Below are 17,647 nucleotides of genomic sequence, written 5' to 3' on the forward strand. Positions count from 1 at the left end.
TCTAGCCTGTCCAATCCCTTTAGGATTTTATACGTTTCAATCAGATCCCCCCTCAATCTTATAAATTCCAACGAGTACAAGCCCAGTTCATCCAGTCTTTCCTCATATGAAAGTCCCGCCATCCCAGGAATCAATCCGGTGAACCTTCTTTGTACTCCCTCTATGGCAAGGATGTCTTTCCTCAGATTAGGGGACCAAAACCGCACACAACGCTCCAGGTGTGGTCCCACCAAGGCCCTGTACAACTGCAGTAGTACCTCCCTGCTCCCGTACTCGAATCCTCTCGCTATAAATGCCAGTATACCATTCGCCCTTTTCACCACCTGCTGTACCTGCATGCCCACTTTCAATGACTGGTGTACAATGACACCCAGGTCTCGTTGCACCTCCCCTTTTCCTAATCGGCCACCATTCAGATAATAATCTGTTTTCCTATTTTTGCCACCAAAGTGGATAACTTCACATTTATCCACATTAAATTGCTTCTGGTTGTTTTCCCTCTCGTACCAGGATGTCGTGCACCCGGTCAGAGACATCCCGGACCCTGGCACCCAGGAGGCAACAAACCATGCGGGTGTCCTTCTCACGTCCACAAAATCTCCTGTCTGCTCCCCTGACTATAGAGTCTCCAATGATGACAGCTCTCCTCTTCTCCATCCTACCCTTCTGCACCACCAGGTCAGACTCAGTGCCGGAGGCCCTGCCACCGTGGCTCACACCTGGTCGGTCGACCCGCCAACAATATCCAGGATGGTAAACTTATTATTCAGGGGAATAGCTACAGGGGCGCTCTGCACTACCTGTCTGCTCACCTTCACTTTCCCCACCCGACTGTCACCCAATGACCTGCTTCCGGCAGCCTAGTTGTGACTACCTCCCTGTAGCTCTCATCCACAACTGCTTCATTCTCCCTTATGAGTCAAAGGTCATCCAGCTGCTGCTCCAGATTCCTTACATGGACTTGGATTTGTTTTTAGTTAAATGGAGGCAAGTGGAACAGAGTGGATTTGGTATGTTTCCACCAGAAAGTAACATACGCCAAACCTTTTGTGCACCAACTTGATTTGTTTGATGCTGTCTCAATTTTGAATGGCACATTTGGTAAAAAAGGGTCTCTTGCAAACTCCTAGTGTTCAACAAAGTTGTTTCAGCTTGCACTGGAGTCCACACCATGAGCATTTACACACAAAATTTCCAATTATTGTCAGGAGTAAATGGAGGACAATGAGGGCATGGAACTCATTGCCACAGGAAATAATGAGGAGAACAACACAGGCACTTTTAAAGGAAATCTTGATAAGTACATGAGGGAGAAAGGAATGAAACAAAAGTACACCAGTCGGGGTATTTGAAGTATTTTGGGGAACAGCTCGTGTTGTACATACATGTCACAGTCACACTAAATAATTGTACTGTAAGCCCTACATCATCTAATTAAAAAGGATGTGACGGCCTGCCTGCTGCATCAGGCGATAGCATTTTGACTTAGAAAAGCCTTATCAGCTCATTGAAGCTCCAAGTTGTGTGCTGTTTGCAGGTCCAGGGCTCCAGGTTCAATTCTGCTCTCTGGTGCAGTCTGTCTGAAGCTTTCATGTTCTCCAAGTGACCACACTTCCTCTGGATGCTCAGTCTTTTCCCCACATCCAAAGACATCCTGGCCATTGAAGCTCAAAGTTAAAAGTACATTTATTACCAAAGTATGTATATGTTGTACAACCTTGAGATTTATCTCCTTACAGGCAGCCATTAGCCATTACCCTTCATGGAGAAGGGTGGTACAAATACCTGAGGTGGGGCATGTTGGAATGTGAACAAAGTCACCAGGGAGATACTGAAACTAGTCGATACAGAAGTGTTTTATTCAGCAAAATGAGACTCTCAGAGGAAGAGGCCCGCTCAACCCAATATTACATGACATTTTATATGCTAAAGATCAAAGGTAACAGCAGCATAATTCTATAGTTACAATGTATCTACAATGCTTCCTTTGAGTTAAGTATAGTTTTCACAGACCTCCTTCTTCACACCCACACTCCAGACACCCAAAATTAATGTTAAACAGCATTGTCTGGTTTTCAATCAACTGTGTCCACAGCTTCAGGAAAACTATTGTTCAGGGCTGGATTTTAATTTTAATCTACAATCCATATTCATGTCTGAACAATGACTGCTGTTAAACTTAATATCTGTTACAGTCCCTAATTCCAGAATACACCCTACAGGGAAGTGGAGTTTTCATAAATAGGTGTAAGAATGCTCTGAAACCTGATGTAGAGCTCAAATTTCTGTATGACAGAGAAGGAAGCCATTCAGCCCATTGAGTCTCTGGCAGCAATCCCATTCTTGCACTAAATTTTGTTATAAATGTATTCTTTCTATATTACCGCCAACTTCCCCAACCCAATCCTGTACACACTGGGAGCAAATTACAGTGACCAACTAACCTACCAGCCTGCACTTTTTTGGGATGTGGGAGGAAAGTGGAGCTGTCAGAGAAAATCCATGGGGTTGCCAAGAAAGCATGTAGACACCACACAGACAGACCCCAAGAGAAGAATCAAACCTGGGTCATTAGCAATGTTCCTTCTGACTTGTAATGACCAGTGTGCACAAAAAGTTGTTTTGCCCAGTGACAACATGTGCACACTGAGTAATAATTAAGCCAGTTCTGAAATCTGCAGACAAATCATTGCAAACTCCACATTGTCAACACCATCTGCATCAGAAACTGGAAAAGGAAATGTGATTGTGTAACATACCAACAAGGTAGATGTGACAACCATTTGTGCGCACTTTAAATTCCTTTGTGCGCTAGTAGCAAAAGATGTATGTGTGCGCACACCTTAGAGCGAACATTGGTCCTTAGGGATGTGAGGCGGCTGTACTGGTTGCATCAGAGTGTCACCTCAAATAGCCTGTATGTTGTAAGGAAATGTGAGAAGTATAATATGACAAACAACAAAGGCCTTTCCACTTTTATTTCATGTAGCACAGATGCGTTGACAAATGTTAATTTATTAAGTGTTTTGTGAGTTATGAGTTTTCAATTTTGTTCATAGGGCAAGATATTGGAGTGGTTAGGAGCAATGGGCATTTCAGGGTGATGAGTTCACATCGCAGCATGGCAGCTGGGGAATACAGAGTCAAGGAATTAAAGCTAGTCTCAGTAATGGTAAGGGCAAAGCTATTGAATTGTCATAAAAACCAATCTGATTCACTCATGTCCTTCAGGGGTGGAAAACTGTCATCCTTGCCTATCCTGCTGATGTGTGATTGGCTGTTAACTGTCTCCTCAGATCAAGGCAGTTAGGAATAAACTATAAGTTGCCAGTGTTTCCAGCAAATGATGTGAAAAAAATTCTCGGTAGTCTCAGTGACAACCAGGGTGTTTATTGTGAAATATATTTTTTTGTTTTCTTTAGATCTGCTGCTTTCTCAGAATCCTTCAGTAATCAGAGACTCTGCTACAGGCAAGATTCATTATCTGTTTTCATTTACTGAGTATTATTAGCCTCAGGATTAGAAATTTTATAGATTCATGACAATAATATTGTTCATCCATTTTAAAATACTCAGACTTAACACAGGTTATTACTGGGGATGGATTATTTGGATGATTTTTATCGCCTTGGGCTAGTAAGATTGAATTTCTCTAAAGATTATGGTCAAGGTTGTGTCTCTGGGTTATGTTCTTTGTGAAAACACAAATGGTTGAGATAAGATCAATGGCTTTGTCTGGATTAGAGCACAAATTGGTGCTTTGAGAGAAAATTTCCACTTCTCTTTTCATGGCAAAATTATAAACATGTGTCTGAAGAGATGGATCTCAGATCCAGAGACACCAGCCACTGCAGATACTGGAATTTACAGAAATACACAATCTGCTGGAGGAACTCTGTGGGTCTAGCAGCATCCGTGGGAGAAAATGAACTGTCTATGTTTTGGGTCTAAGCCTTACAACAGAGCTCAGTGACGGAGGGGTTCAATTTAAAAGTTCAACAATACCAGAGGTGCTGCTAGACCCATTGAGTTCCTCCAGCAGATTGATTGTTGAGCCTCAGGTGTTCCAGGCAGTCAGATTTGTTGGATTCCTCCGGTTGGTAAGCTGAAAGGTCTGAAGATAGATAAGTCAACTACACTGGACGGTTCTGAAAGTGGTAGCTGAAGAGATTGTGAAGGCATTAGTAATGATCTTTCAAGAATCACTAGATTCTGGAATGATTCCAGAGGACCGGAAGATTGCAAATGTTACTCCACTCTTTAAGAAAGTTGGGAGGCAGAAGAAAGGAAATTATAGGCCAATTAGCCTGACCTTTGTGGTTGGAAAGGTGTTGGAGTCCATTACCAAGGGTGACATTTCAGGGTACCTGAAGGTGTGTGATAAGATAGTCCCAAGTCAACATGGTTTTCTTAAGGGGAAATCTTGCCTAACAAATCTGCTATAACTCTTTAAGGAAATAACAGATGATATGGATAAAGGAGAGTCAGTGGTGGTTGTTTATTTGGATTTTCAGAAGGCCTTTGACAAGGTACCGCACATGAAGCTACTTAATAAGACAAAAGCCCATGGTATTACAGGAAGAATACTAGCATGGATGAAAGATTGGCTGACTGGCTGGAGGCAAAGAGTCAGAATAAAGGAGTCCTATTCTGATTGACTCTTGGTGACTGGTGGTGTTTCACAAGGGTCAGTATTGGTATTGCTTCTTTTCACATTAAATGTCAGTGATTTGGATGATGGAATTGATGGCTTTGTGGCCAGGTTTGCAGATGATACAAAGATTGGCGGAGGGCCAGGTAGTGTTGAGGAAACGGTGTCTGCAGATTGGGAGAATGGGCAAAGAAGTGGCAGATGGAATATAGTGAAGGGAATGGTATGGTCATGCACTTCGGTAGATGGAATAAAAGTGCAGACTACATTCTAGACGGGGATCAGATTCAGAAATCAGAAGTGCAAAAGAATTTGTCTCGTGCAGAATTAACTTGCAGGTTGAGTCAGTGGAAAGGATGGCAGATGCAATGTTAGCATAATTTCCAGGGGACTAGAATATAAAAGCAAGAATGTAATGCTGAGACTTTGTGAAGCATTGGTCAGCCTGCACTTGGAGGGTTGAGAGCAGATTTAGGTCCCTTACCTAAGACAAGATGTGCTGACATTGGAGAGCGTTCAGAGGAGGTTGGTGAGAATGTTTCTGGGAATGAAATGGTTAATGTAGGAGGAGCGTTTGATGCATTGGGTCTGTACTTGCTGGAGTTTGGAGGAGTGCGAAGGGTGGAATCTCATTGAAACCGATCAGATATTGATAGATAGAGTGGAGGTGAAGAGGATGTTTCCCAAAGTGGGTGATTCTAGGAGCAGAGAGCACAGTCTCAATAGAGGGACATCCGTTTTGAACAGAGACGAGGAGGAAGTGGATGGTGAATCTGTGGAATCACCAAGTCATTGAGTATATTTAAAGCAGAGGTTGATAGGTTCTTAGTCAGGGTGTCAAAGGTTGAGAGGGATAATAAATCAGCTATGATGGAATGGTGGAGTAGACTTGATGGTCTGAGTTGCCTAATTCTGTTCCTATTTCTTATGGTTAATATGACCAAGCTGCCACGCTCAAGCCTATCTTGAAAGTTTCCAGTAGCCCTCTGTAGGGTACAGACCCAATGCCACACTGAAAAATGAGAGCCCACTGACATGGCACTGTGGGTGGAGTAGAGGTGAACATTTCCCTTGTGGCATGTACTGTTTCCTCATTCTAAAGTGGTTCGCAGCATGCATACTGATTCTCATTATTGCAGTCTGAGGAGTTAGGCCTAGTTCCTAATTCATCATCACTTAAATTATTCAAATGTGAATGGCAGTCCTAGTATTTCCATCCCTTCAGCCATCACACCTACCAAAATTGAAAAATGAAGTGTGAAGGAGAACAGTCTACTCGGCAAGTTCTCCTCCAATAAAAGAAACAACAGCAGATCAGAAGATCCTAGCTGTCTCCATACTGTCTGGTGAATCATTTTACCTTTTAAGATCTGTGTGTCTGTATATTAAAGTATTATGATTTTAGCATTGCGTTAATAAATTTCTGAAATATTTCACAAACGTGGTTTGCATTCTAAATGATTAATTAGCAATGTATTGCTCAAAGGAACAGTTGAAGGATCCAAAGCAACACACACAACCAGCATCTGCAGACTTTCTCGTGTTTGTGTTGCAGGATCTGAATATTTTTTTTGGTTTTAATACTGCTGTGTGGAAAGGTCGGCCTCTATGCAGGACCTAGTGAAAACACTGTACTGAGAGGAAGTTCTGTTCTGGAACTCAGTATCTCGTTCTCTGGAAGCATCTTTGTTCAGCATCTCAGAAGATGAGAATCTTGTGACAGATAATATTATGAAAAAAATCTGCCTCAAGTTTTAAATGAGGTCATTTTGCACAAACTCGACCATCAGTATGACTCGACAAATTCCTGAGCAAAAATATCATATGAGTGTAGTGTGGGCTTATCTCTTTCATCATAACAATTAGTTACCTTGAATCTGACCTATGACAACTCTCATTGGAATTGTCCAGGTTACTTATGAAGCTCAAATGCTGCTTGACCTTCAGGCATTGGTATTAGGTCGTTCCTGATCCAGTCACGAGCAGTGTAGAGCTCAACATCTGCTCAAAAACGCAGAATACCAGAAAAAAAGAGGATAACTCAACAAAATCATCATAATGGCAGAGCATCATGTAGGGTATGGTAAGCCTAGCGATTAAATTACTAAATTAGTACCCAAATCCCTGGATTATTGAACTAGAAATATGAATTCAAATCCCAACATAGCAGATGATGAAATTTAATTCCAGTTAATTAAACAAATCTACAATAAAAATCTACTATTAGGAATGGTTATCTAATGGATATTGCTTAAAATGTTACATGTAATTCAACAACTTCCTTCAGGGAAGGAAACCTCCCATCCTAGTCTGGTTTCTATGCAACTCCAGATTTACTAATGTGGTTGATTTCTGTCTGAGCCCAGAAATGACCCAGTCCAGTACCAAGTTGAAGGGTTGTACCCAATGCTGTCTTTGTGACAAGGAATTTTAAAGAACCTCATTTTATTCCTCAGAACAAAGTTACTTTCCAACTCCATCTGTGCCTGTACGGTGTGCCTGCTGAGCCCAATTGTTTCAGGGCAAGTATGCTGTTTGATTTACCAATTAGCAACATTCTTGCAAAATTCAAATTACAACTGGCTTACGGACAAATGGAAGATTGGTTTTGCAGTTCTCTTCCTTTGCATCCCGCAACTTCATTCCCAGAACAAAAAGGTGGATAGAGAGGGGACTCTTTTGCCAATTTTGCATATCATGGCATGGTACTCTTGATCATTCTGTCAAAGAGCTTAGTAAAGAGGCAAGTATTTATCATTACTTGATTGTGCCCAATGTGCATTCACAAATATTCCCTCATTCCCTCTCGAAAATGACTACAGAAACTCCAGAAAGAGCACAGAAATAATGTTCTTTCACACCCCCGGAACACTGCCTGGACGTGGATGGGCAAGCGGTCAATATAAGGCCTAGTGGGCTGGGCATAAAACTTTTAATGACCATTTTTGAATGACATGTGACCATAAAACTTGCTTGAATAAGGGACTTGTTAATTTACTTGTTAAATCAAATTAAAAATTTATAAATGCTTTTAGGTAAATGAGATCTCCTTGATGGAGCCCTCGAGGGAGTGTAAGAATCCTAGGATGTAAGAACGCTGATGCTTAAACATTGATGCAGAACAATAAAATCCATTAAACACTCCCAGGTTTATTTCTGCTCAACTGAGCAGCTGTTGCCAAGCATTGCTGAGGAAAACCATGAGATGGTGACATGGAATCTCAATGACTGAAAACTGTAGTGTACCTTTTCATTAACGTGGAAGAGCAGCGCTCTGAGTAAAACTCTGATTTTAAGTAGCTGCTTCATCTTTGTCAACCACTTCCTAATATTAAGGCAACGGTAATTTTCCAACTCATTAATTGACATGGGTTTTCATTTCACTGATCTTAACTATTTTTAAAATTTATTGAGATACAGCATGGAATTGGCCTTTAGGGCCACACCGCCCAGCAATCCCCCAATTTAATCTTAGCCTAATTACGGGACAATTTCCCAACAGGACTGTGGGAGGAAACTGGAGCACCCGGAGGAAACCTATGTGGTCACGGGGAGAACATATAGGCTCCTTATCGGCAACTGTGGGAATTGAACCTTGGTCAACTGTAAAGCGTTGTACTAAACACGGTGCTACCGTGACTAGTAAATTTCATCCAAATAGAAATAAAGGTGTGAGAGAATATTACTTTATTCCAATTTATTATTAATGAAACAAAGAAGTTGCGTTTATGTAGTGCTTTTCATAACTGCACAGCTTTCATGGCAGGTGAAGTTCTTTTGATATGTTGTCACTGTCCTAATAAAGGAAGTGTTGCAGTTATTTTATGCACAGCAAGATCTCACAACATTCAAGTAATTTACTTTCATGATCATAAATTAGAAATGAATGTTATTTTCAGGAGACAGTGGGAAGAATTTTATGCTGCTCCGCTAAACAGCGCCTTCGTGTCTTTTTTTATGCACCCAAGAGAACAGGTTCACCGTTGGTTTACAATCTGATAGAAAGTGGAACCTTAAAGCATAGCAATTGGCCTTTCAGCCCACATTGTCTGAACTGATCATGATGCCAATTTAAATTGATCCCATCTGTCTGCACGTGGGGTGTATTCCTCTATTCCCTGCCCATTCATCTGTCTGCCTAAATGCCTTTTAAATGTTGCCATCCATATCTGCTTCTATCACCTTACCCAGCAGTGAAAAAAAATTGCCTCATAAACCTTTAAACTTTCTATCTCTCACCTTAAAACCAATGCCCTCTGGTTTTTAACGTTTCCACCCTATCTGCCTCTCATAATTTTAATATACTTGTATCATGTTCCCTCCCTCCCACTCCTTAGCCTCTGACGCTCTCGAGAAAACAATCCATATTAGTCCAACTTTTCCTTATGGTAGTATGCTCTAACCCAGGTATCTTCCTTAGGAACCAATTCTGCACCATCTCCGAAATTTCCACTTCCTTTTTTCCAGTGCGATTACCAGAAATGCAATCAACACTCCAAATGTGACCTATGTAGATTTTTATATATAAGAAAACTGGTTGGAAAGAAGGGCTCTTTCTCACAAGGACACTAAGAACACTGGCCTTGTTTATAGGTTCATTACCTTCTGAACCTGAAGGAAGTGATCCATGGTGGAGACTGTGGCACATGTTGTAAAATGCACTTTGGGATCCTTGAATGAGCATCCCATAACAAATCGCGATCAAATTCATCAGTATGCTGGACCTTTAGTCTGGAGCAGCTAACTAAGCCATTTTATAGGGAGTACTTTGGGGACCAATTTATCTTTCAAGAATATTGAAAAGCAAACAATTGCCAGCTGTCTATATTGTTATACAAGGGGCAGAATATTAGGCATACCTGCAGGTGAAGCCATTGACAAGCCTGTGGTCTGCACACATGTTGCTTAAATATTCAGCACAAATTTGAATTTGGTGGCTGGCTTTCCCTGTTAATATCTTTACATCTGTTTTCGATAAAGAAATGTCCTTGATAGAGCTTGTGAAAAGAAGGCACGTTGGAAACATCCTGTCTCCCAAAAGGAGCAAATGGTGGCAGCAGGGAATGTGGAAATTATCATCGCTCGCAAATTGCAGATAGCTGTTTGCTCTTTGCCTTTACTGTGGGCCACCACAATGCTGTTAAACCCCTTGTCGGCTTTCAGCTGTGTAAATGCAGCATGAAAATCCCATTACAAAAAGCCTACAAATCCACAGCTTCTGTGGCTCTTATCCTCATCTTGTGCAATGCATCTATAGTAAACACATCCCCTATTAAAAGCTGCATTCATGAACAAGTGCTGTAGTGATTCCAGGCACTCATAATACTTTAACTACACTGATCAGCATGTGATTCTTAAATCTCCCTGAAGTGCTCACTGCCCATCGCGTACTGAGGCTGAGACGAGCTTTGGCGAGCTGTAACCAAATCACATCATAAGTTCCATCTCCTGCAATTTGGTTACTCATTTGTCCCCGCTTTCTATTGCTCAGCTGGCTGTTGTTTCAACTGCTCAGTTCTCAGTTTAGGAATTAACCCACTTTAAGTCCTTGCTTCCTTTCTTGTAGATGCTTTCAAAGTCTCTGCATGATGAACCTGCTCAGTATGAAATTGCATTCAATAACACCTCCTGTGAAGTGTTTTTTGGACAGTTATATTTGCTAGAAGACTTAAATGAATACAAGTGATCGTTGCATTTTGAGCACATGCAACAAAAGGTGACGTGGTTTTCATATCCTGAGCTTCTAAAGTGGGACCAGGCCACCTTTCATTTGGATACTGTTGCAATTGTATGTTGCAAAAATTCCATTTTTCTACTTCTACTGGAGGATGGGAACATCCAGAGCAAAACAGATTTTCCAAGTTTGTTTGAAAAAAAAGGTTTTTGGAAACTTCGATCAGAGTCAGGTTTATTATCACTGATATTTGTTGTTTTGTAGCAACACTGCAGTGCAAGGCATAAAAAATTACCATCCGTTCCAATAAAAAATAAATAAATAGTGTGAAAGACAAATATCACGATAGTTATTGATCATTCAGAATTCTGATGGCATGGGAGAAGAAGCTGTTCCGAAAACAATGAGTGAGAGTCTTCAGACTCCTGTGCCTCCTCCCTGATGGTACAAAAGAGAAGAGAGCACATCCTTGGTGTTGAATGTCCTTAATGATGGATGTCACCATCTTGAGGCCTGGCCTTTTGACAATGTCCTCTATAGGTGAGAGACTTCAGCTCATGATTGATCTGGCTGAGTCTACAACGGTGTGCAGCCTCTTTCAATCCTGCCCATTGGAGTCTCCATTCCAAGTGGTGATGCAACCAATCAGAAGGCTCTCCAGTCTCCATGGTACATCTGCAGGAAATTACTTGACCCTTTGGTGACATACCAAAGATCCAAGTCGTTTCTGCTAGTGAACAGCCATGGCTTGCAACTGCATAGAATTAATCTATACCGTAATATGGGTTTAAGTTGGGCTCAGGAAAATTTTGAGGTATTACCAGCTTCCCATTTCTTTTGATTGTGCTTGTTTTTTTTCGTGTGTCTCCCCTTCCTTCTATGACTTGCTTCTCACTGCTTTATAAGAGTTAATATAGTTTTCAAAGTGTTAACAGGTTTGCACTCATGTTTCTTTCAACAGCTAACCTTTAAACATCAAAGAAAGATAAATCAGGTTTTAAAACTGCGGTTCTAGTCTTTTTCACATTATTTTAGAGGTACATGCTGATTGCTTATTAAAAACAGTTGTAAATTGCACATGATAATCTAAAATGAGACAGAGTGGAAACATTTCTTCCTTAAATAACAGTGTTATAAAAACATAATGCGTGTTGTGTGAAAATCAATGACAGATGTAGATTCTGGCAGTTTCAATGTTGCAAGTTAAATGAAAAGGGCTCTGAATAAGTTAATTCCTTGCCATGTTTTGAAGAGTGTGGAAATTAGCCCATTGGTTGCTGTCAAATGGTTGAATTTTGTGAAAAGAAAATTGCATTCTGATGTGAACGAAGCATTTGTTCAAGTTAAAGGTGAGAGGTGGATGATGTGATGGCGTAATATTGCTGTCAAAATTAATTTCAATACTGTACATTGTGGAGTTTGGATTTTTTTGGTCTCTAAACAACCCTGAGAATTATATGAAATATTAAAAGTTTTCAGCTTCAAGTTCTCTCAGAGGTTAAATATTTGGAACTAAACTGCTTTTAGCAACATTTACAATAATTTTAGTCAAGTGGTTATAGTTGAAATTAAGTTCTGCTGAAATATAGCTGGAGTTTGAGGGCATATGATTAAAGTCATTTATTAAACCAAACCAGGTGGTTTTCTAAAGTTTGTGAATAATCGATCACTTTAGTTTTTTATTTTATATGTTGGCACGAAAGGTATGTTTGAAACATAAAACAGGAGCAAGATGAGGTTATTTACTCTGTGATAAGACTGCTGAATGGATCCTGACCCGGACCTGGGTCGTACCCTCCAAATATCTGGACCTGAATCTCGGTTTTTTTTTGCACTACCTTACTTTCCATTTTTCTATTTTCTATTTATGATTTATAATTTAAATTTTTAATATTTACTATCAATTTGTAATCCAGGGAGCAGGAAGCGCAGAATCAAATAGAATTATGACGATTGTACATTCTAGTATCAATTGTTTGTTGAGAATAAAGTATAAAGTATAATTGGAACTGCCCCATCATCCATTTCAGTACCCTGTTCACACCTTGTCTCCTTATCCTTGGATCCCATTAGCATTAGAAAATATATCTACCTCCTTGGGTGATAATTCCTTTAATATTTTGTAAATCCTGACTTAAGCCCACCTGTCTGGGTCCTTTTAGGAATGGGAAAAGCTTCCACTGTGGTTCTTTGCTTAGTACCCAGCAGAAATGGATAACTTTCCAGTGACATGCAGAAAGAAAATGTGCTGTTCATAATCTCCTATAGAAAATATAAGAGGAGACCTGTAAGCTCCTTTGGCCCTTTGAAGCTCCATGTATCTGTTTTCTGATCATTTTGGGCTCCTACTTTTTCTGGTGGTTGATTTGTTTACTTTGAGGTCTATAAGTTTAACAGCTAAGAGCCCAAAATGTCAGAGTTCTAAGATTTCCCTGAAATCTACTGATTTGGCTAAGCTTTTGCTAATCTGTCCTGATGCCTCCTGTTTCAGTATGAATTTAATGTTTGATAATGTTTCTGTGAATTACCCCTGGTTAACTTTGCAGATTAAGTTAGTTCTTGACAGCCTTAGCAATCCAAAATATGGAGATGTCTTCCTGTTCTTAGTAAGCTGTCTGGTTAAAAAGGCTATACAAGAAAGTTTGAGAGGATCAAACCTCATTTTAGAGGAAAGGAGGGAAACTGAGGAACAATACATCAGGGGCCTATTCTATCACCCCTTTTCACTAGCTATGTTGGGTCTCCTTCAGCTAGACAATGGAGCCTGGTGCAGGAAAATGGAAGAGTTTAAATGTGTTTAATTTTGGTTTAGATATTTATTCTGAATTTAAATGTTTTCTCCCTAGTGAAAATATGAACTAGAAGAAAACATAATAAAGATCAAATCAACTCCCAAAGCAAGTGAAGTTTTGGAACAACAGACTATATTACAGACAGTTTTGAAAATTTAAGGCTATTTTAAAATTTCTTTTATTTGGAGTAAAATTGTGAATATAATTTATCTTCTTCTATCTTTGCTTTGTTGCTAGTCACAAACAGTTCTCCTCCTCCTTCCCTCCACCACCACTTCCTTGTAATAAATTGAGTTCCTAATGCCATAATTAATATGTTAGTGTAATATCACCTCAAGCTATTTTTGCCACGTGGGTTCTAACACGTAACTTTGAACTCACTAATGCTTTATTTGCAGGAATATAGTATGAAAGCAGTGAACATTAATTTTTAAAGTTTGGTCCTTGAGTTAATAGTGTGACAGCAGAAATCTTGTGTACACACAGTTCCTGCATAGGACTATCTGGAGCGGTTATTAATTTATGGTTGAGCATTTTCCTGTTGCAGGTTCTATTAAAAAATTGTCGGTCATTTTAAGATTGCACTTTGCAAATTTTGTATTTCATCTTATTGTGTATTTTTGTACTTGCGAATGCTAAAATCATTGTTAACCAGCTGTCACATCACATCTTCAAACATTTGATGCAATGTTTACAAGTTTAACCAGCCAGGTGTCATTTTACACCAGGAGGAACGTGCAGGAGAGAAGTGCTGGGGAATGAATGTGAACCTATTAGTTACTGACACATTGACTTTATGGGAGACCAAATTACAGCCTAATGGAACAATATGACAAGCTTGGTAATCATCACTATCAAATAACTTGATTTACATTGTAAAGGTGATGGATTACACTTGGCATCACTGAGGAAAATATTTTTGTTATTCAAAGCACAAGTCTATATTCTGAATGGCCCTGCACAATCTAGCATCCTTGTACTTGTCCCCTGGTCGCTCCAGGAGCTGTGGATAAAATAATTAGTGCTGTGAAAAAGTTTTATCAGATCTCCCTCCTCCATTTCCTGGTCCCTTGCTATCCCACTGTGAATGCCTGCCTGTCTGCATACACGACGCTATGTCCCTGTCTGCTGTTACTGTGTGACATCAACCTGAGCAATAATTTCCAGTGGCATGTCACTCTTCCAGCTTTTCCTACTGAGGTGACAGAGCAACTCAGTGCCTCTGACCCAGTTGCAGTCCTCTGAGGAACAGCATTCTTTCAAAGTGCTAATGGCAACAAAAAAAAAGGCTGTTTATGTTTTAATTATGTGCTTTACTCTGGGGTCTTCCACCTCCCTACCCCCACCAGCCTCCTGTTATGTTTCAGGTGATTGATGGTATCGGATGCTGGCAAATTTTTCCACTCTGTCCTCATTTTTTATTGTCCTATGAAATATAATTTGTGTAAATGCACCGCCATATGTAATGGCTTGTCATATGCAATTCCCCAGAGTGAAGTGAAGCCCCCACTGCTGAAGTAGGCGGTTCTTTTTGCCTCACTTCATTTTCTTTGCCAAACCAGTTAAAAAATCTCTCTTGAATGAAAATTGAATCTGGGAAAGTTGGCAATGATTACTAGCTGAAAAATAAAGTACCAATGCAAGCTCTTTAGGCCAATAAATTCTGACTTGCCATTAGAGCAAATGTTATGCACTGTTCTCCAGACCCTGTTCAGGCTTGGATCATATCGTTTTCCATGATTGGACATTTGTTTTATTGTGTCTGGAAAATGACGACCGCTGGGTTCCTGCAAGCTCATTCTTTTGAGTCTTTATTCGTATTCTAGGGCTGAGCCATGGCAGGCAGGCCAGCATTAATCGCCAATCCCCAGATGTCCTTGAGAAGGTGACGGGCAGCCAGCCACCTTTTTGAACCTAGGCCGTCCTTCTGGTGAAAGTACCCACACCCCTTCTCCCAGCACGCTGGTAGTTGGGGAGTTTCTGGATTTGGATCCAGTGACAATAAAGGACCTGTGATGTATTTCAAAGTCAGTATGGGGTGTGATGGAACTTGATAAGACTCCCTCCCCCCACCTTCTTACAACTTTACAGCTTTAATTTTCTTTTGCTTTTGCAGCTCAAGCCTTCCCAACACAGCTGCAGGGACAGCGACAGTGAAAGTATCAGCAGTGATTCTAAGGCTTCCAACAGGGGCTGCTCACATGAAAGACTGAGTGATGTAAGTAGAAGACATCTGGCTAATGATCTTCCCTACTGTCCACCAACCCACCCCTCCCCCCACCCCTCCCCCATTCCGCTCTCTAAATATATGCGGTTATCAGCATGTGCTGGGCACCACACAGACATAAGCATACACCTTCATGAGAAATGTAGGGTGTTTAAATGGTTTGTGTTTGATGTGCTAATTATTCAAAAGTGCAATCAAATTCATGTCGTAATTAAAATTGTCAGTTGGCAGACAAGCTAAGAACTGAAAAAACATGGCATAACAAATGAAGTGAAATGGTTCTGTGTGTAGCTATATGATGCTTCATCAGGCGTGAAATTAAATAAGTAATTTGATGTTAACGTCGGAAATTGAATTGATGCCTGCTGTCCCTATTCTGATGATCCCGCACTTAAAGAACCCCCACTCTTGTGCAGAGAAACCCTTCTGCAACATACAGAGTATTTGATGGAGTGTGTGTTTATATTAAGTAGACAGCGAAAAGCAATGATTGTACTGGATGAGCACCAGTCTGAGCTGAGGCCTAGCCCTCTACAGGTCCTATTTATAGTTGTTATATCTCAGTAATTCCAGAGAATATCTATTCCATGCTTCCATCAAATGGTGTATGAAATTCAAAGTTTGGCTCCTTTTGTATTATCCCAGTTACCTGTCAAGCTGCCTACTGCAAATGTAATTTGTTCAGTGACATGGAAGCGGATTCATTAACCTGGTTGTCAGTGCTACTGTTACTTACTGAGGTCACTTTGATGGTTGCTCTCTTCATTGTTTACAGCTCCCTTACTGAGAACCGAGCAGTATGCTTCAAATGTACTCAAGATTATTGATAATTGTTTATTGTCAAGAATCAATACAATCATGAGAGGAGAATGAATAAAGCAATGTGTTTTTTTTGAATCTCTGGCATTGCATGAATACAATATTGCTCTGTGTATTATTAAAAAAATTACACTGTCATTTTAAATCTCTTCAAATTAGCAAATCAATTTTTCTTGACAGACAAAATAAATAGACTTTGAGATCCTTTTAGTACATTATATGCTGAGGTAAATTTTTTTAAACAGTGTGTAATACATTCAAGACTCAGATGTGCATTCTTAGCTAAACAGCAGAGGACTATAAGGTCAAGGCAGGGACTTGAACATAAAATGAACCTATGAATTTGCAACAGGACTAGGCTATTCAATTCCACAACCTGCTCTGACATTTCAGGTGCTGATTGTAACCTCAACTTGCTGTCTCCCTCCAGTAATCTTTTCAACCCTTCCTTTTGAAGTATCTATCTAACCAAGCTTTAAAATATAGTTCAAAGTTCAAAGTAAATTTATTTTCAAATTACAGATATGTCACCATATACAACCCTGAGATTCATTTACTTGCGAGCATTCACAGAAAGTGCAAAGAAACACAATAGAATCAATGAAAAATTGCAGGCAACAAAGTTGGACAAACAACCTATGTTGAAAAGACAACAAATTGTGCAAATACAAAAAGAAACAATATAAAATAATAAGTAAATAAATAAGAAATACTGAGAATGTGAGGTGTAGAGTACTTGAAAGCGAGTCGACGGGTTGTGAAATCAGTTCAGTGAAGTTACCAACTCTGATTAAAGATCCTGATGGTTGAGGGGTAATAACTGTTCCTGAACCTGGTTGTGTGGGACCTTAGGCTTCTGTACCTCCTTCCATTTGGCAGCAGCAAGAAGAGGGTATAACCCGGATGGTGGGGGTCCTTGACAGTGGATGCTGCTTTCCTGCAACAGTGCTCATTGTAGATATACTCAGTGGTGGGGAGGGCTTTACCTGGCTATATCCACTACTTTTTGTAGGCTCTTCCATGCAAGGGAATCAGTGTTTCCATACCAAGCCGTGATGCATCCAGATCATAGATCATAGATTCTGCTGCCAGCAACCTCTGCGAAGAAGAGTTCCAATATTTTCACAACCTTCTGAGGGAAGAAATTACAACCTTGAAACTTTGAGAAACGGGCAGCCCCTTATTTTGAAAGACAGTGACCCTTGGCTCTCAGCCTGCTGTCACACATTGTCGAAGGCAGGTGACAAAGATGTTGCCTGTCAGATGCACAGTTAAGCTGGAGCTCTGGCCTGGTTCCCTCATGGGCTATGACTAATCATATACCATTAGACCTTGTCCTGGTGTTGTTATGAGGTCTATCTCATATTTCAGGCAATGGAATAATTCATCAGGGTAACAGAATACAAATACGTCTGCCATTTTGCTGCTCAGGAATTTGTTGTCACATTTTTATATCACAACAGTGACTAAATTCAAAAGTTGAT

General features: G+C 40.3%; 1 protein-coding gene across 10 annotated transcripts in view; it reads left to right on the top strand.

Moving 5' to 3' along the window:
- Positions 1 to 17,647, top strand: part of auts2a (activator of transcription and developmental regulator AUTS2 a) — a 1,190,979-nt gene that overhangs the window by 522,082 nt on the left and 651,250 nt on the right. For all 10 annotated transcript variants that reach the window (XM_072242935.1, XM_072242929.1, XM_072242934.1 and 7 more), the window contains one exon: positions 15,234 to 15,335. In XM_072242935.1, the coding sequence (XP_072099036.1) occupies positions 15,234 to 15,335 (102 nt within the window). The remainder of the gene's footprint in view (positions 1 to 15,233; positions 15,336 to 17,647) is intronic.

Source organism: Mobula birostris, chromosome 25 (assembly GCF_030028105.1).
Source record: "Mobula birostris isolate sMobBir1 chromosome 25, sMobBir1.hap1, whole genome shotgun sequence".
Lineage (NCBI taxonomy): Eukaryota > Metazoa > Chordata > Chondrichthyes > Myliobatiformes > Myliobatidae > Mobula > Mobula birostris.